Genomic DNA, 26,723 nt, shown 5'->3' on the forward strand with positions numbered 1-26,723 from the left:
TGCTGTGGGGGTCTATGGTTGCTGGAGTGGGGTCTATCAAAACCCATACAATTTACTTCGTAGCACAGAATGATACTTGATTTTGTATTCTCTAAAAGGGGGGTACTGGGAGGCGGGAAGGGGTGGAGCCAAAAGAGTGCTCAGAGGTGGGTAGGGGGCAGAGATGAAGGGTGACTCAGAAGGGAGGAGTTCCTGCACCTATTCTCTGAGAAAAAAAGCCCTGTTTTATTTACATCATGTAGTTGAGAAGGATTACATGACCTACATACTAAAGATATATTAGCATTCAAGAAATAAGCAGGTACCCTGTGAATTAGGTCTCCTTGATGTGGTTTTTTGGCCAGATATATGTGAAAAAATAATACTGTCCCACTATACACAGCAGCAGTATACGAAAGTAAAAGCAGATCTCCAGACAGTCCTAACTCTGTCTTCTCACACATCTAACCCAGCCAACACCAGTACATATAATGAAAATTGGACCTGCAACTCAGTGTGATTACATATAGTATTGTGTTAAACTGGTTTGTCCCTATATTCCCATTTTAGCAGGGGATGACATTAATTTACAGGATTACACACAGTGCAATTCAAAAATAGCTTTTATTAGTTGTTCACTGACTTTGAATGGTCTGATGGTCTAAAAATACGCTGTTTTTATTTCTTTTTAATTGGCCTTTATTATAATTAAAGCCTTAAGTGCAGTTAAAATAAAAAACACAAGAGATTTATACAAGGGGCCTAAAATACTGTCAGTGGAATATGTCTCTTGCCCATCAAAGTCACGGGCACTTATTAGGAGTGCCCAAGTATGCCCGTCCTTTTTGCCCAGCTTCTCCATTAATAGAAGCTAGTACTACAACTTCAATGAAAGAAACACAATCTATGAATGGAGGACATGCGGATGATCTATTCATATTCCATTCATAGAATTTCATATATTTGAATCAATGTATGTTAATATTTAAAAATTCTTGTTTCTCTGTAGTGTATAAATTGGATCAGTAGGTATTGGAGTTAGTTTGTAGTTAGTATTTGTTTGAAGGTGAGATTTAGGCCTCAAGCACACTGGACATTATGCTAACTCTCCTAGAATCTTTTCCGCTTGTAAGCCCGTGTGATGCATTTAGATGCATTAGGCACGTCAAGCACTTAGAGCAGCCTTTCTCAACCTTTTCAACACAGAGGAACCCTTGAAATACATTTCTGGTCTCGGGGAACTCCTGCTAAAAATCTACAACTCATGACACATTAGTGTGACAGTCAGTGGGACGAATGCTCCTTACTCTTGTCATCATTGGGAAGAATTACCCCCTTACAGATATCTATAAGGAACATTGGTGTCATTGGGAACTTATCAGAGAGGCAGAAATTGCCCATTGCTTAAGGAACCCCTAGCAACCTCAGGAGGAACCCTAGGTTTCCATGAAACCTGGTTGAGAAACCCTGACTTAGACGTTAATTTATTTTGTTGGTTAGAATAATAATTTATTCTGACCATTGAAATAAATGAATGCTCAAGGTCTAAATGTGCTTGGTGCATCAAACATTTTTTCTGCCAAAACTCTGCTTGTCCTTGACACACAGGTTGTGGGTTTATTTTTTATTCTGCCTCTTTACACCCGTGCCTCTCAACAAAATATGGGACCCCATTGTTTCCTTTGTGTGAAATATCTGGTGATCATGCCAGTCTTTCTGCTTTCCTATTTCAAACTGACCATGCTAGGCATTAAAGCACATCCTCCACAGCATAGCCTGTTTTCTGTCTGTGCTTGGAACTTCTGACTTGTGCTGACATGCCCTCCCTGCACAGCCATTCACTGTAAAAATTAATGTTCTGCTGTTTCTCCTCCCCCTCCTGCCCCACCAAGTCCCTAGTGCAGCTGCAAACAGAGGTCATGTGATAATTTATAAAAAGAAAAAGCTATTTATATTTTTTTTATATGTCTCTACACAAATGTTTTGCCTTTCATTTCTATTTAAAACTGCCATGTGTGTCTCGTGGGGAGATTTCCTTTCACTTCCTGCTCTGTACACACAACAGAAAGTACCGCTAATAGGAAACCTCTCCAAAGTGAGTAGGAATCCCCTTTTGGACAGTTGTTTCTCTATTCCTGTTCTGATGACAACCCAAAAATGCTTGATTTTTTATTGTATTTTGTTTCAGTGACAGTGCTCAGTAGGACAAATAGGGAGAGAGGGCATGTCTGCAAAAGGGACACACACAATAGACCTACAGCAATAAATATTAGCAGTGAACCTGACACAGGTTCAAAACACTCCTTGCTCTATTCAAAGCATAAAAAAAAGGAATTGGCTTTACATACACGTAGCCCCTTTACTGCATCCACCATAAGGATTTAAATAAAAGATGTGCTCTACTCTAAAAATAAGTATACCACTTCTGTGAAAATGGTTAGTGCATTGGTTTCTTCCCACAGATTAATATCAGTATACATCTGTCTTGATTGGTCCATGTGGTATAACATATTCCCTGATTCTTTACAGACCATGTCAGGAGAGTGGGTTTTATCTGATGACTCTGAGGTGAAGACACCTGCACCCAACAACAACATCCTAGGCCATGTGGTTCATAGACTGTTGGATATTGTCAATCCGCCCCCAGCCAACACACCGCCACCTGGGTTTCCTCCATTCCCCATCAAAGGCTGCATTCTTGGGAAGAACTTCTCTGGAAAGAGCAACAGCCTCAAGCATTTGGCAAAGGGTAAAGTATCATTTACTTCGGAAGTAGAATTATTTAGGTTTTTTAAGGCTTTCGTGTCCTGGTGATCTCACTGACAAAGTTAGGAATCTTAGCTACACAATGGTACATGTTTTATTTAACCCCTTCCCCTTCAAATTTGACAATATGCTGGGCAGGAGCACTGTTGTTCTGGGAGGACGTCATATGGCATCCTCTCAGGATCGCACCCCACGGGCCGTGCTCCGGCGTGATCTGTCACCCGCCGTGTCCACCGGACACGCCTGATGACAGATCACTCTACCATAAAGTTCATATTCCTATCGCACACCTTCCTGGTCTGTAGGCACCTGTATACTGGGAAAAATGTATAAAGAAGTGCAGCGCTAATAATCAATAAATGCAGATAAATACATAAAAATATGTATAAGCAAAAATATAAGTGAAGTGAAAGTTCCAAGTGGTAGGAGTGACATAAATGTCCAGTTAAAGCGGAGTTCCGGGCACAAAAACATTTTTTCAATGAACATACCCCCGGGACAGTCAGGGCTAGTACATTCCACAATGGCTAGCATCTGATCTGTCCCAGGTTGGCACACCTGCAAGAAGAAATACTCACTTATAAAATTTCTTCGACAGCGTTGCCATCTCTGTTGTGGGCAGCTGAAGCCAGCGCGATCCTCTTCTGCATCCTCTTCCGCGTCTTCTTCTCCCAGAATGCGCTTTCACCGGCTCCTCTCGTCACTTCCGGTGCGGCGCCGCATTCCTACACAGCTTCTGGGCATGCCCAGAAGCTGTTTAGCAGGGAATGCGGCGTCGCACCGGAAGTGACGATAGGGGCCGGTGCCGTTGCATTGATTCCTGGGAGCGATGACGTTCAGCTCCCAGGAATCATTGCAAACCGGAAGTGACGGTGCGGGCCACGGCCACAGAGGGAGGAAGTGGAAAATAGGTGATTATTTCTTTCTACAATTACAAGGTAAGTAAAAAAAAATAATCTATATATAATATATTAAATAAACAAAAACCAAGATACACTTACAGACATCTCTTGGAGAATAGCATATCAGATAACATCAGTAGGCTGTCAATGGCGTGGCCACTGACATTTATTTAATACTTTTTAGCAGTATTACACTATTTTTGCCCCTTTTGCTTCATTTGCCATGTCTTGGCTGTATGGGAGCCTTGGGGAGTCTCTGATGTAACGGCACATTTGCTACAAGATCCCATTGGAACATCCTTGAATTATGTACTGTGTTGGATAACCCACCTACGTTATATCAAGCTCTTCTGACCCAGATGCTATATGGCATTCCGAGTCCAACCTTTCTGGTGAGCATATAGTATCTCCATTCCCTGTTGGTGTCGGGACCTGCTGAGCACTGTGATCATCCACTGCTTAACTGGACATTTATGCCACTCCTACCACTTGGGACTTTCACTTCACTTATATTTTTGCTTATACATATTTTTATGTATTTATCTGCGTTTATTGATTATTAGCGCTGCACTTCTTTATACATTTTTCCTGTTTAACAATTTGTTGTCAATTGTCTGTGTCAGCCGCTTAGTGTCCATTCACACTAGTACGACTTGTCAGGCGACTTGGTCAGCCTGACAAGTCACGCACCGTCGCGTCCCATAGTGTAGTACAGGAACGGTTCTAATAGGAGCGACATAAGTTGCTCCGACTTAGAAAAAGGGTCCTGTACTACTTCGGGGTGACCTGGAGGCGACTTGCATAGACATTAATTTTATGAAGTCCGTGCAAGTCGTGCCGAAGTCGCGGTGCACTTGACTTCACAGGTTGCCCCGAAAGTCGTGCCGCTTCAGTGTGAACCGGCACTAATTATCTTTATGGTTAGCACAATTTTTTCTTTCGTTTTCACCTGTATACTGGGTGCTGAAGCGATCACCAGCTGGCCACTGGATCAGTTACAAGTAGATACATATTCGCCAGCACACCATGGATCTTGCAAAAGCAGTCCAAAAAGCTTTATTGCAAAGAAGATAATATCAAAAAAACATATAGTGCAACGTTTCAGAGCCACGTAGAACCCATTCGTCAGGCATGATCACTGTACCGGCCTGCAGCGGGTACCATGTGACCGCTGTGGCCAATCACAGCAGATCACATGACATTTGTACACAATGAAAGGCTTTTATCCATGCCTTTCATTGTGTATTATGGTGATCGCTGTCTTTTTTCTTTTGTATTGCAAAAAAATAAAAAGTGGTTAAATGCCACTGAAAGAAAGCTCTATTTGTGTGAAAAAATTATAAAAATGTTATATGGGTACAGTGTTGCACGACCGTGCAATTGTCATTCAAAGTGTGACAGCGCTGAAAGCTAAAAATTGGCCTGGGCAGGAAGGGGGTAAAAGTGTTCAGTATTGAAGCGGTTAATGGCTAACTCACCTTTCACATTTATGTTACACCTATTTAGGTTGTAAAATTGTGCCGTTACCAAGTCACCACCTTTTTTATCCACCCCCCACCTACTGTACCTGAATTGTGGGGTGCTTCTCCCCGCAAGCTTCTGTTTAATCTTAAATTATATGCCGCTATCTGTGGCTCAGCCCACAAAACCACATCATCCACTCACATGTGAGATGTGTGAATGGAGAGACTACAAATCCCATCTTCCACCTTGTTCTCAATGGAGCACACGTGCAGTGATGTTACCGCATTTGTAGTCGATTAATACTTTCTCCAGCTCTATAACTGAAGGTGCACCCCTTAGTACAGACTTGGGGCTGGGGCTGGAGGAAAAGTCTGTACAAGCCTGTGTATCCCATAATCATGCTTTGCAGGCTCATAACCAAAAAATGTAAATGCCCTCTTTCATTTTTTTTTAATATGGGTGCATTTATTTTTTTTAAAAAGTGGAATATAGATTAAACTATTATGGATGGGAGAAATTCATTTTGAGTTTTAATTTTTACAGGCATTTCATAGAAAATCATCAGATTTCTGCAAAATGTCATAATTTCAGTGAACGCATTGGAATCAATGAGTAAGGTGAAATTAAAGTGGTTATTGGCTGTTTTCAGGGTTCAACGGCTTTATTTGGTGCCTTTCACCTATGTTGGATCTGTTTTTGGGCCAAAAAAGGACCCTCATTAGCTTCAATACGATCCCTTTTTTTTTTTTTTTACTTTGAAAGACATCCAAAGATGGATCGGACCTCGGCCAGTTGAGTAGGGACCAGCCGAGATTCGATCCATCTGTGGGCAGGCTGGTTCAACTTAAGTCAATCCATCAATCGACTTCAGTACAACTGGTAAATTTTTTCACGCGATCACTGCCAGTGGCTATAGCTACTGGCAGAGATCACTGCATTCTGCCAAAAGGGAAGGCTCTCCGCACCCTCCTGCCAGCTGAACCCAATAGCGCTGCAGGAGGGATTCCCCCATCAACACTGACTGTGTTGATGGGGAGGAATTAAGTAATTTTCTTTCCTTCCACCCATGGTGGAAGGAAAGAAAATTGTATAATCTATGGTTTGCTAAAGTCACAAAACAATGACAATAAAAACAAATACCGCACACACAAAACAGCCTCTAAACGAAGAAAAAAAAGATTTTTTAAGAAAAATATTTTACCTAAGCAGTTTAATGAGCCAAATCGAGAGCTTCCGCTTTAGCAAAATTTTGCTGAAATTTGTAATTTCGCTGCAAAATCAGTTTCAGCAAAAGCACTCTGCTCATCCCTAATGACTAAATTATGCATCTTGTCTTGAATTTTTATATTGAAATGAGACTTTTGAGCACATGGACTATGGCAATGCAAACAATGACGCAGGTTGAGGTGCACAGTACAGAATCCTCAGGAACCTACTGGATTCCAATTTGCTAAAATCAGATGGCTTTTATATGGATTCTGATTGGCTGTTATTAGGCTTACACTTTGCCTTGTTAAAAATCACATGTTCAAGCAAACCATTTTAACATTTTAAATTTAATAATAGTACCATGAGATACTTACTATTACCTGCATTTACAAATATAGCTTTCAGCTTCTACCCCTAATCCAACGAGAGCAGAGGAAGGTAGGTGGGCAGGCATAGGTCTGACAGTTGGACTTAAAGTGATTGTAAACGATCACCAAAACAACCCATTCAGTTTAAAATAGAAAAAAAAGACAAAAAATGTTTGTATAGAAATAGAAAAAAATTATAAATATATTTTTTCCCCTTTTGTAGGTGATCACGTTCTCTGTGCTGCATAGGAGCTGGGGGAGGAGAGGCAGCAGCACATTGAGCTTCCCATAGAATGGCTTTGCAGCGGGGGCGTGTTAGGACAAGTCTTATCATTGGAAGAGAGCATACTGAGTTCCCAGCTAGAGAACTGACCACGATGTGTTCTCCTGCTAAGTGTGGTCAGGTTTTAATTGGAGAGGGAATGGCAGGAACACCAGGGATTTCACATAAAGGAAGCAATACAAAGAGAACAGGATACTTTATCATACAAGTACATGAAACAGCAGACACATATCAGGAATATGAAGTGTTGGGGTAACAAACGCTTTAACCTCAAATTAAGCGATGTCAGGCTTTTAGTAAAAATACAAAATCTTGATTTGTAAAGCACACAATGAAGTTTAATACACTTCTTTTGAGTCAACAAGATAAATATCAGCATCATCAAATATAAAAAAAAGTGGCGGAGCTTCCTCATGTGACCTATAGATACTCCAAAGCAAAGATCACATGGTCTCTAGCTGCCAGGAGCAATGTAAGTATCTAATGTTATTAAAGACTGAAAAAAGTCTGTAGTTTGAACCAGACAAATTATTTTTGACAGTCTTATATTGAGATAAGAGGCCCAACAGACAGCGCAGTGGATAAGTGGTTATCACTTCTTTCTAACAGCCTTAGGTTTGTAGGTTCTGTTCCCATCTATGGCACTACCTGCCTGGAGTTTGCATGTTCTCTCTGTGCCCGGATGGTTTCCTCTGAGTATTCTGGTTTCTCCTCCAAAGACATGCTAGTTGGCTAGTTGACTCCATTCTAAATTGGCCCCAGTATGTGTATGTGTATGAGGTAGGGACCTTAGATTGTAAGCTCCTTGAAGGCAAACATTATTTATGCCGGCTTGATCTTTTTTAAGTGGGTATAAAAAATTACAAACATTTGGAATGATAAAAATTCCACATAGTGATCATATCATTTGACTTTTTCTACCCACAGCTGTGGTAATGAATGACCTGGACAAAATAACAGAGTGGGCAACGACATGGCAAATGAGGTTTAATGTGGAGAAGTGTAAGGTTTTGCACTTGGGGACTAAAAACATAAAAGCACAATACACTTTAGGGGGGGGAACCCTTGGGGGAATCAAAAATGGAGAAAGATCTGGGAGTCTTGGTACAGGATAGACTAAGCAATAGCATGCAATATCAAGCGGCAGCTGCCAAAGCCAGCAGAATATTAGCATGCATAAAGAAAGGGATGTACTCCAGAGATAAGACTATAATCCTTCCACTTTATAAAACTCTGGTCCGACCACATCTGGAGTATTCTGTCCAGTTCTGGTTGCCGGTCCTCAGGAGGGATGTGTTGGAGCTGGAGAGAGTCCAGAGAAGGGCAACTAAACTAATTAGGGGATTGGAGGACCTTAATTATGAGGAGCGTCTGCAATCGCTTGATTTATTCTCCCTGCAGAAGAGACACCTGAGAGGAGATATGATAGCAATTTATAAATACCTCAATGGTGATCTCGGCATAGAAAAAAAGCTATTCAGTCAAAAGGATTGCATGAGGACTCGAAGGCATACAATGCGATTAGAGGAGAAACGTTTTAACCTCAGGCAACGCGGGGGGTTCTTTACTGTTAGGGCTACAGGATTGTGGAATTCTCTACCACAAGAGGTGGCTTCTGTGGGAAGTATGGTTGCTTTCAAAAGACTCTTGGATGTACATCTCAAGGATCAGAACATTCAGGGGTATGAGAGATGATTACGGCCGCACACACCTACACAGGTTTAAATGGATGGACTATTGTCTTTATTTAACTACTATGTAACTATGTAACTATTTATCTATATATAGACTGCCCATGCTGTAGTCATATTTTATCAATGAATATAAGGAATTCCCTGATTCTTTAAATTTTTTTCTATGTAAAAGTTGTATTTGGCTCCATCTCTTCCCACCTCCCCATATGAGGGAAGACAATACAGTTACAATACAATTCAATACAGGAGGAATTAGAGGGATCTGCTCATTAAAGCGTACAATCTAGAAGGGAGGGTCAAGTGAAACAGAAGGCAATAAACTGTGGGGGATTGGCTGATGGAGAAAATGGAAGTACGGTTGTTAGGTGTTGCTAGGATAGGCTTCTCTGAAGAGGAGGGTGACCTCCCTGATAGATTAAGAGGTTCAGTAAGTGGGAGGAAAAGTGGGTGGGAAAAAAATTAAAATTTGCAAACACTTTCAACTGATAATCGATGATTTCACTGCTAGTCAATATGAGTTTCATTGAGGGTAATCTCTACTTATGCATTTTTTTAAAACATTTTTTACAATATGCTTGGTTTGAACTGCCAAAGCTTGCAAGTGATTAGGTGAAAGTTAAACTCCAGGCACAAAAAAAAAAATAAAAAATTTAAATATATTCCTCAACAACCACAAAAGGTATGAAGTCAATTGGTATGCACCACATGCATTTGCAAACCCAGGTATCTAGTAGCAGTGGTGGTGACATCATGACTGAGCTGCACATAACCTGTGCAAAGAGCAGAGCTTTGGGAAGGACCCAGGTCCTCCCTCTATAAGCTGATCCTGAAAATTGTTTCATGCTGAATTACTGCAAAGATCTGGAAAAAAAACACAAAGGGCGTCAAGATTCAAATTAGAATATACATAGCTCTTAGGCTTCATTCACACCTGAGCGTATCATTTTCAGGCAGGTTTTTTTGGGCGTTTTTTCAGGCATTTTTTGGACGTTTGCGATTTTTGCAGGTGTTTGGATGCAGGCATTGCCATCTAACAAAAATGCTTGTAATTGCCAAAAAAGAAGCTCATGTACTTTTTTGAGCTTCAGTCATTTCGCTTCAGGCGACAAAACGCTCATATGTGAACAGGGATTTTGCTTGTTGGGCGTTTTGAGACTTCAGAGATGAGCGTTTTACGAGCTGAAAATGCTTAGGTGTTAACAAGGCCTTATATTTACACAGTACTTGTTTAGGCCCAATTTCATCTTTAAGATTTGCATACTGTAGTTGTTGGTATGTAGTCTTGTAAAATGACTTGTTCTGCATTGTAGACTGCTGTACCCCATGGACTCTATTTAAAGAATTGTTTTATTATTCTTAGCTTTCAGCATCGAGGTGCTGTGTGTGGATATCTTAGTGAAAGAGGCCTTACAGGCCTATAAAGACAATGAGATGGAGCAAGAGGTCATTACATCTGCTAATACAGATCAAGAGGAACCTCAGGAAAATAAGGTACTACAATTTGATGAACTTTGGGTAATGATTGTTTTCACAGCAAAGTTTAAAGCCAAACTCTAGGCAGATTATGGGCTGGTTTACACATACGGCAAAGACTACCACTCTGAAATGCGATCTGCACTCAGATTGCTTTTCAGTGGTGTTTGACAGGCATTGAGGAAGCATTATGTTGCTTCCTCATCACTAGTTTTGACCTCTAAATTCTGCACTACAGCGCCGCAACCTTGTTTACTTGCATGGATCACGTTTGGTGGGTGGTAGTGCCCAACGAATGTGCTAGCGGGTTTAATTTCTACTGTGAAACCAAGCATTGTGGCCATAGCATGTGTACACCCTGGCCGCTGCCTGTGCAGTTTAAGGGGAATCGGTTGGGTGCAGTAAAAACACTGCTCAACTGTGTGTTTTTACTGCCAAGCATAAGTGTAAATGAGCTCTAATAGACAAATCTCCAGTTACATGAGGGATGGGGATACAAATCATTTACAGAAGAAAGATAACATTATTTTTGCTACCACTTCATCTCACAGGAAGTGACAAGGACCTTGCATTTCTGCCATGATCAACAGTTATTTTCTGAAAATGTTCTTAGCTCGACAAAAAAATGCAGCCAACAGATTCAACAGCCTAACAGTTGACACATATCTATGTGAACTGTTTCACCTGCCAAATATGTGTAATCGTGTTAAGCTATCTCGCATCATAGTCATCATAACTCCTGGCTTGTCCTAGGAGTAGTGTCTCAAGAAAATTGTGGATGGAAGGATCACAATTTTGGAGATCTTTGAACTAGTTACTGATTGTGGTGGGAATCTGGAGAGAAATGGTGTTTTACTGGGATTTCAAAGAATGCTCACAAAAAATTAAATTTTTTTTCTTTTATGAAATCAGACGACAGACAATGTTCCTGCTGAATCAAATGGCCCAGAGGTTCAATCTGCTGAAAGTATTCCTGCAATTACAGGTGGGTTTTCAGATGTGACATAATTTGCATACAAGTTGGTCCAGTGTTTTTTTCCTTTAAAGAGTAACTCCACTTTTTTTTGATAAAAAAAACTTTCCCCTCTGGGTGATATACAGTATCTTTTGTTGCCAGTGGTTTAGACGTTAATGGTTGTGTGTTGAGTTTTCTTGAGGGGACAACAAATTGACACTGTTATACAAGCTGTACACTCTCTACTTTACATTGTAGCAAAGTGTAATTTCTTCAGTGTTATTACATGAAAATATATAATAAAATATTTACAAGAATGTGAGTGGTGTACTCACTTTTGTGAGATACTGTATGTACATTACAATGATTTTACCAAACTTTGTTGCAGATTCCTACCTTTTGTTATTCTGAAGAAATCATTGTTTGTTTCTGTGTGCCTCATTGCTAATTGGGTCAAATGGGAGTGGTTTCATAATTATCTATCAGCTGTGCACCTGCAGGGTACTAGCGAGGAAAGCTGCTGGGCCTGCATCCCTTTAGACATGTTCCTATCGAAAGTATCTTTTTTAATTTAAAATATTTTTATTGATTTTTTAAGATACATTACATGTCTTCTTTCAGGTGACCTTTAAGGCAGGAAAATTCCTCATTCAATACAATACATGCATTTATATAAAACAGAAAATGAGGGGGGGGGGAGGGGAGAATTATTAACTCTTTATCAAATACAAATCGTGAGATTCAAATACAAAAAAAGAAAAGGAAATGTTGTGAAGTGAGCACGCAAACTCATAAAAAAAAAAACAAAAAAAAAAAACGTGACTAGTTATATACAAAAATATATTAACACTCTATTAGTGTATCATGGGAAAAAGTGAAAGAAAGAAAAAAGGGAAGAAAAAAAAATACAGAGGGAAGAGGAGGGAAAAATCCCCCCATGAACATTTGCAAAATTGATATAAAGTGTGAATACTGTTAACAATGTGTATCATGAGTGACTTATATAATGTGGTATCATTAAAAAAATTATTTTAAGTCCATAACATGTGAGAAAAAAAAGGGGGGGGGGAAATTTCCTGCTCTTTTAAAGGGCATCTAAAAAAAAAAAAAAGAGATATTGACAGGGCAATTACTGTGTTCCGAATAAATAGGAAAAAATTAGAGAGTGACAGATTTTATATATCATCATTCTACCTATAAGTATATATCACATTTGTCTCCCACTAAGGGTCCCCACTGGCAGATTTGATAAAAAAGAAGGAGAAAGAAGAAGAAGATAAGAGGAAGGGAAAAAAAAGGGGGGGGAGGCTCCCCTCAATTCCGGCTGGGCTGGGGGCATCCAAAGGCACGCTTCCCCAACACATAGAGAGAGAATCTTTAGAATTAAACATTATGCTGTAGATATTCATCAGTGCTTATGAATTGTGACCATGGTGTCCAACAGGTCCGAGTCTGCTCCTCAGAATTATTTAAAGCCGCGGTTAGGATTTCATTTACTCTTGCGACCCACATTTGTCGTGAAGGGGGGCATGACTGTTTCTACATTACTGGAATGCAAGCTTTCGCAGCATTAAGCAAGTGCACTGTCAGTGATTTCCTATATTTCCTAATTGATCTCCTCGTAAGGTGAAGCAGGCACAATGCAGGGTCCTCACCCACCTCTTCCGAGGTGAGTTCCTTAATCACCAGAGCGACCTCCCTCCAAAAGGCCGCCACAGAAGGGCATGTCCAAAAAATGTGGATCATCGTTCCTCCCCCAGCGCCACATCTCCAACATCGGTCGGGGATCATCTATGCAAGAGCGCAGGGACTCTGTACCAACAAGTGAGAATTTTGTAGCTGATCTCTTGGTATCTACTGGCCAAAGAAGACCTGTGTACTGATGATAGAATTTTCTTAATTTGCGGGGGGGTGAAGGAAACATTAAGGTCGCATTCCCATTGTCGTATATAAGATAAGGGTTGCTCCTTCGCTGTTTCTCCGAGCATCGAGTAAAAAAAAAGATAACGCATGTGGAATAGATGTCCCCCCCTTACATAATGTCTCAAACGGGGATAGTGGACGCGGGGTGTAACCCTGTCTTTGTAGGTGGAGAAGGAAGTGTCGAATTTGTAGGATGCTTAAAGGATCCAGGTTCAGATCTGGCCATGCTTTAATCTTCGAATGAGTTGGTGGATCTTTCTGTACCCAAACGTCCATAAGACGCACCCTCCCCAACTGATATTGGAAGAGCCTGTATAATATAGAGTATGCGTGGCAGTATGTTCATTTTGAGTGCACTGCACCGGCCAAACCAGGTCAGTGAAAGTGATTGCCAATTTCGGATGTTCGAGTGGAGAGTCCCCAAAAGAGGTAAATAGTTTGCTGAGTAAAAATTCCCAGGATCCGCCGTAATACGCACCCAAAGGTATTTTAATGAGCTGGTAGACCAATGGAAAGGGAAAGATGCACATATAGATCTCCAGGTATCCAGGGGCACAGAAACATCCAGGGCAGCAGATTTGGACAGATTTATTTTATAGTAAGATATGTTGCCATATATCCGAAGTGCGTCCAATATACGCGATAGAGAATTAATGGGGTTGTTAAGAAAAAGATCAAATCATCGGCAAATGCTGCTACCTTATGATGCTCGTCTGCCACCTGGACACGTGTGATGTTCACATCCTTACGTATTGTGCAAAGGAATGGTTTGAGGGTTAAGATGAAGATCAGATGGGATAAAGGGCAACCTTGTCGGGTACCATTGTTAATGCCAAAGAAATCAGATCTCCAAACATTGACCCGCACTGCTGCTGAAGGTGATGTATACAAGGCCATGATACAGGTCAGCATCCAGGGTCCTAGGCCAATATATGACAGGGTGGCCTGGATAAAATCCCAGGCCACCCTGTCAAAGACCTTTTCAGCATCTGTAGAAAGTAGCATCATAGGAAGTCGTGATGAGCGGGCACTATGTATCATATCTATCACACGGGTCGAGTAATCTCTCGCCTCCCTAGATGGAATGAAGCCGACCTGATCCAAATGTACCAATTGTGGGCTATACGATATTAATCGATTTGCCAGAACCTTGGCAAAAAGCTTAAGGTCGGCGTTAAGCAGAGAAATAGGGTGGTAGCTCCCGCACAGTGATGGATCCTTTCCCTCTACGGGCATAGAGCCTCTTCCCCCGATTGTATTGTAATATGATAATAAAGGAATCTTCAGATGTTGCATAAATTGTTGGTAATATGTAGGGGAAAACCATCAGGGCCGGGGGCCTTATGACGTTTAGATTGAGATAGAGCCAGGGTCAGTTCTTCCTCTGTAATTTTGCCCTCCATGGCTGCCGTCTGTTCTGTAGGCAGAAAGGGCATACCGGAGGCTCATATGTAAGCTTTCGCCTCACTAACTTTCTCATAAGTACTTTTAGTTGCGTCGGGGGATACAGATTATATAAAGTTTTATAATAAGCACTGAATTCCTTTGCGATCTCGGCTGATGAATGAACTTTACGTCCATTTGTGGTTTGTATATGTGAGATTACTGTGCGTTTTTGTGGCCCACGCAAGGCTCTTGCCAACATACTTTCTTCTAGTTAACATAAGGTTCCGAACTGTTCTCTGGAATAATAATTTGTTTAACTCTTCCCGTGGTTTCATAAGGGGGATTAGATGTTCCCTCGCCAAAGACTGTTTATGGGAGACACTCAGTTTTGAGATATGCGCTAGAAGCGCAGCTACCTCCTTCTCCCGCTCTCATTTGTACCTAGAGCCTTACCTCATTATTACCCCCCGAATGACACATTTGTGTGCTTCCCATATTATCGCGGGTGATTGTAGTGGGTCAGTGTTATTCACAAAAAACTCAGTCAGTGCTGAATCGATTTCAGCCCTGGCTGTAGGAATCTGTAAAAGGGATTCATTTGGTCTCCAAGTCGATAGTCTCGGTGGTCCAGAGTCCCACTCAAACATGGACAGGTACATGATCTGAAAAGGAGAATGTGTCTATTTGGGTGGTGGAAATCAGAGGGAGGTCGCTCTGGGAAATCATAAATCGATCTATTCTGGAATAGGTGTTATGGGTGGCTGAATAATATGTGTAATCCCTCTCCCCAGGGTGCATTATTCACCACGGATCAACCAGATCTAGGAGGGATAATTCCCTTTTTAATCTATTTAATCGAGAATAAGATAAATGGGATATTCCTCGTGAAGTGTCTATAAGGGGCTCTGGTGAAAAATTAAAATCCCCCCCACGACAAGATGTCCCTTGCAGAAATCCAATATAGTCGGAGTTAGAAGCTGCATAAAGGATACTTGATTGATGTTGGGGAAGTATACATTCACTAGGGTAATTACCCTTTGTCCTAGCATCCCTTTGATCATCAAATACCTGCCCTGAGGGTCTGCCTGTAAAGCCATAAATGTCCAGGGGATGTTCTTGGATATAACTATGCTCACACCTTTAGCTTTTGAAATAGGTGAGGGGGCATGATACGCCCAAGGAAAATCCCTGTTATACAGTCTAGGGATCGAGTCTTTCTTGAAAAAAAGCTATATGAGTATGGCTGCGTCGTATATCAGATAATAATCGTGAACGTTTTTCCGGAGTGGACAGCCCGCGTACATTTAGGGTAGTCAATTTGAGGTTAGGCAACATCTCACCTGCTGAAGACACCATGTCTCACCTCTGTGTCCCCGTCTCAGCCGGAGAAAGGGGGGGGGGGTGGGGGGGAAAAAAAGGGAAAGGGGATATTTTTATTCTTCCTCGTTCCTATCAATCCGCCAGTAATGGTTCTAAATAATGGTTAATATTTAACCTTGCGCAATTTAGTGTGGCCTAATGTAGGGGAGGTAAAAGGCAAAATAGCTCCGTAGGGTACACACAGTGCAATTGAAAAACAGAGAGAAAAAAAAAAAAAAGAATGCACAATCAATATGCCTAATGGGATAGGGAAAAAAACAGGTAAAAAAAATGTGAATATATAGAATATATAGAGCCCTGGCCCACAGGTGACAGCCCTGTATCTTATTTAAGCATGTAGGGAGATAGAGAATAAGAAGAAAAGAAAATAATATGGAGGGACAATATACTCTTATTCGGAAGAAATTAATAACTACAATACTTTATCTGCATCCCTCCTAATATCATCAACTTATGGTCCTATTTCTCCCCTATATCTCATCTCCTCACTTTAGAGTTTATCACAAATCCCTCCCTCCTCTATTCCATGTTCCCATAACACCTAAAGGCTAAGATGTCCAAAAACTTCTGTGAGTTTTATACACAGAGTGACAGCAACTGTTGGTCTCATCACGCAGTAGGCACGGGTTCTTCCCATATGTTTCCAGGGGTAACAGTTCCATATTGTTGTTCCCTTAGACGTTGAGGTCTGCTGGATAGGGGGGGTTAAAGAAAGTTGATTACGGGGGTCTTCTAGCCAATCGGGAACTAAGATTGGCGGAGTGTCCAGAAAGGTGAGGAGTCCCGGTACTTGGTCCGGCCAACGCAAAATATAAGAGGATCCCCCCTTCATGGCAACCAGGTGAAAGGGGTGCCCCCAATGGTAGGTGGCTCCCACAGAGCATATTACCTCCAATTGAGGCTTCAGGATGGCCCTCATCCTTAATGTGCGACGGGATAAGTCTGGGAGCATGCATACAGTGGACCCCTCATTATCCAGTGGACCCCTTACCCAGGCTTTCCTCATAATCTCTTCCTTGGTAGCAAAAAAGTGTACTCTTGCTAGCACATCTCGTGGATAGTCTTTGCCCAGACTTCGGGGGGCACACGCTCTGTGGAACCCGGTCTAATTCTATGGACTCAGTAGGGGGTCGCTCCAAGAGCTCATTGAAAATTGCAGTTATTTTAGTCCTCAACTCAGGGCCCTGGATCGTCTCTGGAAGACCGCGCAGACGGATATTGTTTCGTCTGCTGCGGTTTTCTCCATCGTTCTGTTGCAGTTGGAGCACAATTAACTGCCTGTGTACTGCTGTATAGGAAGTGTCAAGCGCGAATACCCTGGAAGACAGTATGGTATGGCCTGATTCTACTGCTTCCACTCTGTTTTCTGTGTGATCTATTTGTTGTTTGAGTGAATTAATCTCTTGTGTAAGAGTACTTACAATAGATGCCGCCATTTCTGTAAAGTCCTCTTTGGTGGGTATGGTAGATAGAATTTCCTGCCATTCAGGAGTCTGGGGCCGCCGTGCTTGATCTAGCTGAGTCGGGGACACCGCCGTGCTGCCCAGATCAGATACCCGTGGAGAGGTAGGGCGGGATAGGCTTTTAGCACTAGCATCCTGTACCTCCATCTGGGTGGTGTTTCTCTTCTCAGTCCGCTTGCCTGCAGCGTGTCCCGCTACGGTCGGGCGGGTCGGCATCATCTTGGAATAGTCCTTTGCTGTCTGCAATAGAGGGGTGCGCCGGAGGAAGTAATCCGAGATATCTGCTCTGCTGCTGTCTGCCTTAGATCCCTGGGACCTCGCACCGCTAGGCATAGAGGAGAGAGGGGGATCGCTGGCTGTTCAGGGCTGGAGCAAATTGGTGAGCCAATCACACAAGCAGGAAATTATGTTTCTGGGGTGTGGTCAGTACACATTCTGTGTACAGAACAGCTCCAAGTAGCCATATTGCATTGCATTTTCAGAAAAATACAACAGCTGTAGATTGAAAAGGAAAGGTCATTTTTAAAAACATTCAATTACCATATGATTTGTGTCGCAATTGTCGCTATATTATTATTTTTTTTTATTTGCTGTTTTTTTCCCCCACAAAAGTGGAGTTACCCTTTAGAGTTGAGCACCAGGAAAACAGCATGTACACTCCTAAAATATGTTGGTGTGACCTGTCTTACCTGCTCCTGTTTTCTTCAGCCAGTCTTGTGATCTAGGCACATCTGCAAGGCAGCATAGCCAGATCAGTGACCTCGGTTTTCTCCTCTGCAGTTAAGTCACTGACCTAGTAATGAGAAGTAGCTAATGTGTCCGATGGTGAGGATATCTCTCTGCTTTAAAACAAGCCATCCATTACTATCCAGTTGGTTTCATTTAAAGCAGAGTTCCACCCTAAAATACATTTTTAACAAAAAATACCCCTAGGACAGTCAGGGCTTGTGCATTTAAGCAACGATAGCCTCTGAACTGTCCCCTGTTTAGCTTACCTGTAAGAAAAACTTACCTTGAAAATTTCTTGTCCAGCGCTGCCATCTGCGTTGTGGGCAGCTGAAGCCGTAGAGTCCCTCTTTGTATCCTCTTCCGTGATGTCGGAGTCCCAGAATGCCCTGCTAGTCACTTCTGGGGCAGGCACGTCATCCCGCAGCTGGTTCTGCGCATGCCCAGAAGCTGTTCTAATTGATTCAGCAGGGAATGACGTGCCTGAACCGGAAGTGACGAGGGACACCGGTGCAGGCATATTGACTCCTGGAAATGACGCTCATCTCCCAGGTGTCAATGCAAAGGAGGAAGTGACGTCGGGGGCCGTGGCCACAGATTGAGGAAGTGGAAGGAAGGTAAGTTAATTTTCAGAAAAAATAAGGTAAGTGAAACAAAAAAAAATAATAACTATCCAATTCTTTTTCAGGTTGTTTTAAGCTAACGGAAGGTGCAAAGTTGTAAAATAGAGTGGAACTCCGCTTTAAAGTGATATTGAAGTCATTTTTTTTTTTTGTAAAAACATGTTATATTTACTTGCTCTGTGCAGTGGTTTTGCATAGAGCATCTCCGATTCTCTTCTTCTCCCCTCGCCGGTCCCCCAACGGTGCTCCTGGCTCCACCTTCCTGCCCGATGCCTCTAGAGCAAACAGCTTGCTGTGGGTACATCTGAGACGCTGCTCTACGTGTCCATTTAGCCAAGGAGCCGCGGCTTTGCCCCACCCCTCTCTTTTTTCATTGACTCACTAGCTGTGATTGACAGCCAATTGCTCCCACTGCTGTCTCAGCCAATAAGGAAGGGGATTCCACAAATAGCCGAGACTCTGGTGCACATTGCTTGATCACGATTGGGCTCAGGTAAGTATTCAAATGCATGAAGGTAAAAAAACTTTTAGAACCACTTTAAACTGTCCACACATGGGTCAGTTTCTTTTTTTTTTTTCGTTCAGCCAACCAACTAATTCCCCTATCCAAACATTCAGTGTGGATACGAGGATCCTCCCCGCCGTGTCAGTGTATTTTGACAGCGGGACACCCCTGCATTCCAACTGTCAGAATACACTGATCAGTGCCGCTGCCTTCTGGCTGCAGTGCTGATTGACTCTAAAGAACAGTAACGGCCATACATAGATCGAAATTCAGCCGCTTCCTGCTGAACCAGTGGAATTTCGATCCATGTATGGCCAACTTTAGAAACACCTGCTGTATGTTTACATTGGAGGGACATGAAAGGAGGTAGCACAATCCAGGTGACTAGACTGGGAGCTGACCATGTCTAATCTGTGATCTTGGGAGAAATGGTGCCCTTTTGTTGGTGTCAGTTGGCAGAATAGTGTCTCACATCAGTGGGAGGAATAGTGCACCAAGGGCCAGGTAAAAGCAAACAAAGGGCAGCAATTTGGAGTCACTGCACTATAGGATACCTGGCTAGGACTCCAGAGATCCCCCAACTTTCAGTGTTTGGAAAAAAAGTAGTCACAGGCTTCTATGGCTTTACTGCAGACAGTCACAGCTCCTGTGATTACATAATATCACATACAGTGCATCCGGATAGTTTTCATAGCGCTTCACATTTTGTTATGTTACAGCCTTATTCCAAAATGGATTAAATTCATTATTTTCCTCAAGATTCTACAAACAATACCCCATAATGACAATGTGAAAGAAGTTTGTTTGAAATCTTTGCAAATTTATTAAAATGAAAAAAAAAAAATCACATGTACATAAGTATTCACAGCCTTTGCCATGACACTCAAAACTGGTGCATCCTGTTTCCACTGATCATCCTTGAGTTGTTTCTACAACTTGATTAGAGTCCACCTGTGGTAAATTCAGTTGATTGGGCATGATTTGGAAAGGCACACACCTGTCTATATAAGGTCCCACAGTTAACTTCACAGCATAAACCAAGCCATGAAGTCCAAGGAATTGTCTTTAGACATCTGAGGCAGGATTGTTTCGAGGCACAGATCTGGGGAAGGGTACAGAAACATTTCTGTAGCATTTAAGGTCCCACTGAGCACAGTGGCCTCCATCATCCGTAAATGGAAGAAGTTTGGAACCACAAGGACTCTTCATAGAACGGGCCGCCCAGCCAAACTGACCAGTCAGGGGAGAAGGGCCTTAGTCAGGGAGCTGACCAAGAACCCAATGGCCACTCTGACAGAGCTCCAGCATTTCTCTGTGAAGAGAGGAGAACCTTCCAGAAGAACCACCATATCTGCAGATCTCCACCAATCAGGCCTGTATGGTAGAGTGCCCAGACAGAAGCCACTCCTCAGTAAAAGGCACATGACAGCCCATCTGAAGTTTGCCAAAAGGCACCTTAAGGACTCCCAGAACATGAGAAACAAAAAACAAAATTCTCTGGTCTGATGAAACAAAGATTGAACTCTTTGGCCTGAATGGCACACGGCATGTCTGGAGGAACAACACTCATCACCTGGCAAATACTATCCCTATAGTGAAGCATGGTGGTGGCAGCATCAAGCTGTGGAGATGTTTTCCAGTGGCAGGAACTATGAGACTAGTCAGGATCAAGGGAAAGATTAATGCAGCAATGTACAGAGTCATCCTTGATGAAAACCTGCTCCAGAGTGCTGTGGACCTTAGTCTGGGGCGAAGGTTCATCTTCCAACAGGACAACGACCCTAAGCACACAGCCAAGAAAACAAAGGAGTGCCTTATGGGACGACTCTGTGAATGTCCCTGAGTTGCCCAGCCAGAACCCAGACATGAACCCAAATGAACATCTCTGGAGAGATCTAAAAATGGCTATGCACTGACACTCCCCATCCAACCTAATGGAGCTTGAGAGGTCCTGCAAAAAAGAATAGGAGAAACTGCCCGAAAATAGGTGTGCCAAGCTTGTAGCATCATACTCAAAAAGACTTGAGGCTGTAATTGGTGCCAAAGGTGCTTCAACAAAGTATTGAGCAAAGGCTGTGAATACTTATGTACATGGTATTTTTTAAATTTTTTTAATTTTAATAAATTTGCAAAGATTTCAAATAAACTTCTTTCATGTTGTTAATATGGGGTATTTTTATGTAGAATTTTGAGGAAAATATCGAATTTATTCCATTTTGGAATATGGCTGTAACATAACAAAATGTGTAAAAAATGGAGCACTGTGAATACTTTCTGGATGCACTGTAATAGTCACTACTATACCATAAATATTTTTTTTTAGGTATATCTGAACCCAAGAAAAAAAATTTAATATAACCTAGCTTACCAACCTTTAGATTTGGTTTCTGCATTAGGTTTCTTTTCTTTTTTTCTAAGTACACTTTGTGCAGAAAATACCTGTTGCTTCTGCAAAAAAATGTATTATTTAATTTATATTTATATAATTTATTATCATTGTAACTTTTTGTGCACAGAACATAAATCTTACACTATTTTTCCAACATTCCCAGTGTAATTCTGTGAATTTAAAGTGATTTTATACCCTCCTTACCTTCGCTTTTTTTTTTTTAACCCTTACCTAATCGGTGGTGAGATCAGTACATTTTAAATGCTCACCCACCCAGTGGATCCAGCAGTGTCCAGCAGACATCCTCCTCTCGGTTCCGCTCTGCCATGTTTTGCCATGAGGGGCTTCTGGGTGTTTCAAATTCAGCTGGCACGTCTCTTAATGATGCCCCACTAGGCCCACCCCCTCCTCTTTTACTGAATGAAAGGCTTTGCCTACTGGGATATGTGGCATTCATATCCCAGGAGGCAAAGGGGGAACAGGGCACATTGTTCGCCTAGGCAAATGGCATGCAAGGGGGCAAATACTGTAGCTGCTGACTTTTAATATTAGTACACTTACTTGTCCAGAGATCCCGCGGTGTCTTCACCCAAGCTGACATTTCAATCGGCTCTCGAGTGCTGCCACCGCCATCTCAGGTAAGGGAAACTGGTTCCCTACTGCGCAAAGTGCGCTGCGCTTTGTGAATGGCTCAGTGGCAGGGGAAGGAAGAGGGGGGGGGCCGAACTTCTGACTTCACCATCAAAACCAGGTACCTACACCCCCCCCACGAAAGGTGCCAAATGTGGTAGCAGATGGGGGAGGGGTGGAGTAAGTGGAGCTTATTGGGCAGAGGACCGGAGGAGGGATGGAGAAAAATGATAATGATATGGAGGGTGAAGATCTGCTTTAGGAACACCTTCCCCTATGTTTATTGAATGAGGAGAGGGAGAGATGTCTGTGGTCCAAATCAGGAGTGCGGCCTAAGGTGACAACGCCACTTCTTCATACATACAGTACAGTGAATGAGCATTGTCATCCTAGGGCAGAAAGGGTGTTAGTGGCAGGATCACCAGGTGAAAATAAAGGAAAAAAGCCTAAGAAAAGAAAATGAATGCAGCTACCACATCTAAGGACTGGTGGATATATATTACATTTGTTCTTGGGTTTAGATATACTAGGTATACTAGATACTATACTAGATATACTAGATACTATACTAGATATACTAGGGCAAATTATAAACTGTGTTTTTTTTTCAGTCTAGTAAAATTTATAACTGTTAATATATTTCTTTTGCTGCCTATTTAGAAAATGATGAACCTATAACTGAAACATTGCATCATACAGTGCAAAGCTTGACTAAAGAAAACTCTGTTCAGAAGGAAAATAAGGTAAATCTTCCATATGTTTTGAGCCTGGTAAATAATAGAGCAGTTAGGCTGAACTATGTTGTGTCCTTACTGTCACATTTTATCTTTCATGTCAAAGCTGAGCTGTAAAATTTTTTAGATCTGTTATCTTGTGTTTTCAAATTACCATGGTATGTGACTATACTAAGCTATTCAGAAGCCTCTGGTGCAACATGGTATAAAAAAAATTCCTGGAAAACCTCCATTATTATAGAAGAGACTCTACATCATTGGTTCCCAAAATGGACAGTGGGTGTGGCAGAAAGATCCAGGGGGGCTCAAAAGAAAGAGCCACAAAGGGGGGTCAAAACCAAAGCAGCAAAAATTTTTATTTTACAGAATCTCAATTACAAGACAGGATAAGCACTGCCAGAGCCCTACAAAATGACCTCCAGCAGGCCACTGGTGTGAATGTCTCTGACCAAACAATCAGAAACAAACTTCATAGAGTGGCCTGAGGGCCCAACTTCCTCTAGTGGGCCCTTTGCTCACTGCCCAGCATAATAGAGCTCAATTGGCATTTGAACACCAGAATTGGCAGGTCCACCACTGGCACCCTATGTTTTTTACAGATGAGAGCAGGTTCACCCTGAGCACATGTAATAGACATGAAAGGATCTGGAGAAGCGATGGAGAATGTTATGCTGCCTGTAACATCGTTCCACATGACCAATTTGGTGGTGGGTCAGTGATGATCTAAGGAGGCATATCCATGGAGGGACACACAGACCACTGCAAGCTAGACAATGGCAACATGACTGGCATTAGGTATCGGGATGAAATCCTTTGATCCATTGTCAGACCCTACAGTGCAGGGGGTCCTGTGTTCCTCCTGGTGCATGACAATGCCCGTCCTCATGTGGCAAGAGTATGCACCCAGTTCCTGGAAGATGAAGGAATTGATACTATTGAATGGCCTTTGCTCGCCTGACCTAAATCCAATAGAACACTTCTGGGACATTATGTTTCAGGCCATCCAACGCTGCCAGGTTGAACCTCAGTTGTTCAGGAGCTCAGTGATGTCCTGTTCCAGATCTGGGAGGAAAAACCCCAGGACACCAGCCGTCGTATTATTAGGAGCATGCCCCGACATTGTCAGGCATGCATACAAGCACTTGGGGCATTCAAACTACTGAGTGCCATTTTGAGTTGCTGCAATGCAATTATAGAAAAATGGACTAGTCTGCTGCATCATTTTTTCATTTAGATTTTTGGGGTGTTTTTGAATTCAGGCCTCTGTAGGTTGATAATTTTCATTTCCATCAAACGTGACATCCTTTCGTTCCTAACACATTACCCTGTCCATATCAGTATAGATATCCAGCATGATATTTTTCCTCATTGAGATCTCATGTTTTTTCAAAGTGTTCCTTATTTTTTTGAGCAGTGACATTTTTGTTGCAGTGGATGCCTAGAATCTGACTTGTATCTTAGGCAGACTTCTGGGAAAATTGATCAGCCAATCACAAAAGCGCAGGAAATTATGTTTGTGTAGTGGGGGGGGGGGGGGGGGAGGTTTCAGTACACTCTCTGTGTGCAGAACAACTCCAGGTTGCCATATGGCATTTAATTTTCAGAAAATTACAGTGGCTGCAGATTGAAAAGGAAAGGTGATTTTTAATAACGTTCATTTGCAATATGACTTGTGTTGCAATTGTATACTATATTATTTTTTCTTTTTTTTGCTATCCCCCCCCCCCCCCCACGAAAGTGGAGTTACCCGTTAATAATGGATCTGGATGCAAAGGGCAGGCATCGTCAGGCTCTTTTGATGGCAGCCTGTGGCAGATCCTTAAGTCGGCCATACATGGTTAGAAATTCAGCCGGTTTAGCAGGAACCAGACGAATTTTGATCCATGTATGGGCACTCTGGTTATACACAAGTCGATCCATCCAGCCTGTCGGCTTTTTCCTGAACGATTAGTGCTACCAGCTAACCAGCTATAAGCCAGCAACACTAATCATTATGTTCTACCAGCAGGGAAGGCTCCTGGCACTTCCCACTGGAAAAACACAACAGCGCAGTGGGAGGGATTCCCCCATGAATACTGACTGTGTTGAGGGGGGATTAACCAAATTTCCTTAAGAAAATTGCATAATGTATGGCTTGCTCTAGTTGTATTAACCCTCCCCCACTTGAAGATTTTGGGGGTGGGGGTAAAGATGCATACCTCCCAACTTTCTGAGATGGGAATGAAGGATACCTATTAGCAAAAGTATGTAGGCATAGGAAATGCCCCTTATCATGCCCCCTTAAAGAAGAAATGTACAAAACAAAATGATTGGTTAAACCCACAAATGCTTTTTACCACTGCTATTCCTTTATATTGGTATTTGGAATTTACAAATTCAGCAATTTAGAAATTGGATGAAAGGTTTAGCACTCGTAAACACTTTTTTGATAGCTAAGTAGTGCATTATACAACTATATACAGTAAATCAGACCAAAATGAGGGACATGTGAGGAGGAAAGAGGGACAGAGGGACTTTGTTCCAAATGAGGGACAGTTCCTTGAAATCAGGGACAGTTGGGGGCTATGAGGATGGAGGAAGATTTTTAGCAACAGAAGAGGAATCAGCACCAGGGACACATTATACTGACTGTAAGTTATGTCTCTTTTGGAAAATGTCCCTGCACCCTAGTCACATTTTAAAAACAGTGTAGCTTTGCGGGTATCCGCCCATGCAGCCACGTCATTCATTAATTCACAGCTTCTCGGCCTTTTGGCTAAGATCAAGTGTAGTATCTGTTCTTATCAGTTGGTATGGACCCTGAGGGTTAGTATCGGCAGGGGCTGAAATGAACCGGGGCGCTCCAGACGTCACTGGGGGACCGGGAAGTAGGCACTGTCAGAGAAAGCCGGATGGGTCCGTTGCCTTCTGATTTGAATGGGTCCGCCCCTACCAGTTTGAAGGGAGCAAGAGGGCTGGTTCGTCGTGGAGGCCGGTCTGTATTGCTCCTGGATGTAATTGGTGAGGAATTAGGATGGCGGTGGGAGGGCCTTTCCTCCTGGGTTGAATCTGGCCTTGCAAAAGGCTTGTCCCCAGTTGAAGGTAGGCTCACCCTAAGCTGTCCACGTTCCAAACCTCCTGGTAGGTAAGGGCTACACTGGGTCTGGCTATTGGGCCGGGGTAGAAAAAAGCCCGTAGTGTATGTGCCCCTGGGGTGGCAGCCCAGGGGTGCCTTAATTCTCACTGGTGAGGGGCAGCTCGCCTTGAGTTTTTCGGCACCATGGTCACTGCACCTACACACTTTTTTTAAGCACCTGCCTCTTGGGCAAGGCCTTTTGGCTTCGACCAGAGGAATTTTTATTCCGGCCGGAAGGCCTGCCTTTGTTTTTCACTTAGGCACTAATTCACTCCTCCACCTCCCCTTCCCCACCTTTTTGTTTGTGTGTATTTTTCTTTGTGGTGTGTCACTTCACTATCACTCTTCTCTTCCTGCACGACGAGTACGGTGTGGGTCTCTGGGCCTACCTTGAAAGTCTTGGGAGGGGGTGGACATGGCCTTTTGGCTTAGTTCGCCCTCTCTCATGGGGGTCTCCCTTCGGGGGAGCCCCACCCAGTACTTGGGGTGGGCTGTTTCGGCAGTCCCCCTGGAGAACGGGGTTTGCCAGGTCTCGGCCAGGCAAACCATAGGAAGTACCTCAGTCCCTGTCAGGAGTCTTGCGCCCCGGGGGATCAAGGTATAGGTCCAACCTCTTCGGAGGCCAGACCATTTTCGCACACCCTGTGCAGTTTTTGTGTGTTCACGTTTGCGTGTGTGCACTTTTTTATGCACCGGGTGCTAAGTCTTTTTTGAGTGTGATTTCACACGCTTCGGGCTTAAAAAAAAAAAAAAAAT

General features: G+C 42.6%; 1 protein-coding gene across 2 annotated transcripts in view; it reads left to right on the top strand.

Moving 5' to 3' along the window:
- SPEF2 (sperm flagellar 2) overlaps positions 1 to 26,723 on the top strand; it is a 237,957-nt gene that overhangs the window by 87,226 nt on the left and 124,008 nt on the right. For both annotated transcript variants that reach the window (XM_082264268.1, XM_082264269.1), the window contains exons 11-14: positions 2,509 to 2,728; positions 10,026 to 10,156; positions 11,051 to 11,123; positions 22,779 to 22,861. In XM_082264268.1, coding sequence (XP_082120394.1) covers positions 2,509 to 2,728; positions 10,026 to 10,156; positions 11,051 to 11,123; positions 22,779 to 22,861 — 507 coding nt within the window. The remainder of the gene's footprint in view (positions 1 to 2,508; positions 2,729 to 10,025; positions 10,157 to 11,050; positions 11,124 to 22,778; positions 22,862 to 26,723) is intronic.

This window comes from Pelophylax lessonae, assembly GCF_965119305.1.
Source record: "Pelophylax lessonae genome assembly, chromosome: 1".
In the NCBI taxonomy this organism is placed as follows: Eukaryota; Metazoa; Chordata; class Amphibia; order Anura; family Ranidae; genus Pelophylax; species Pelophylax lessonae.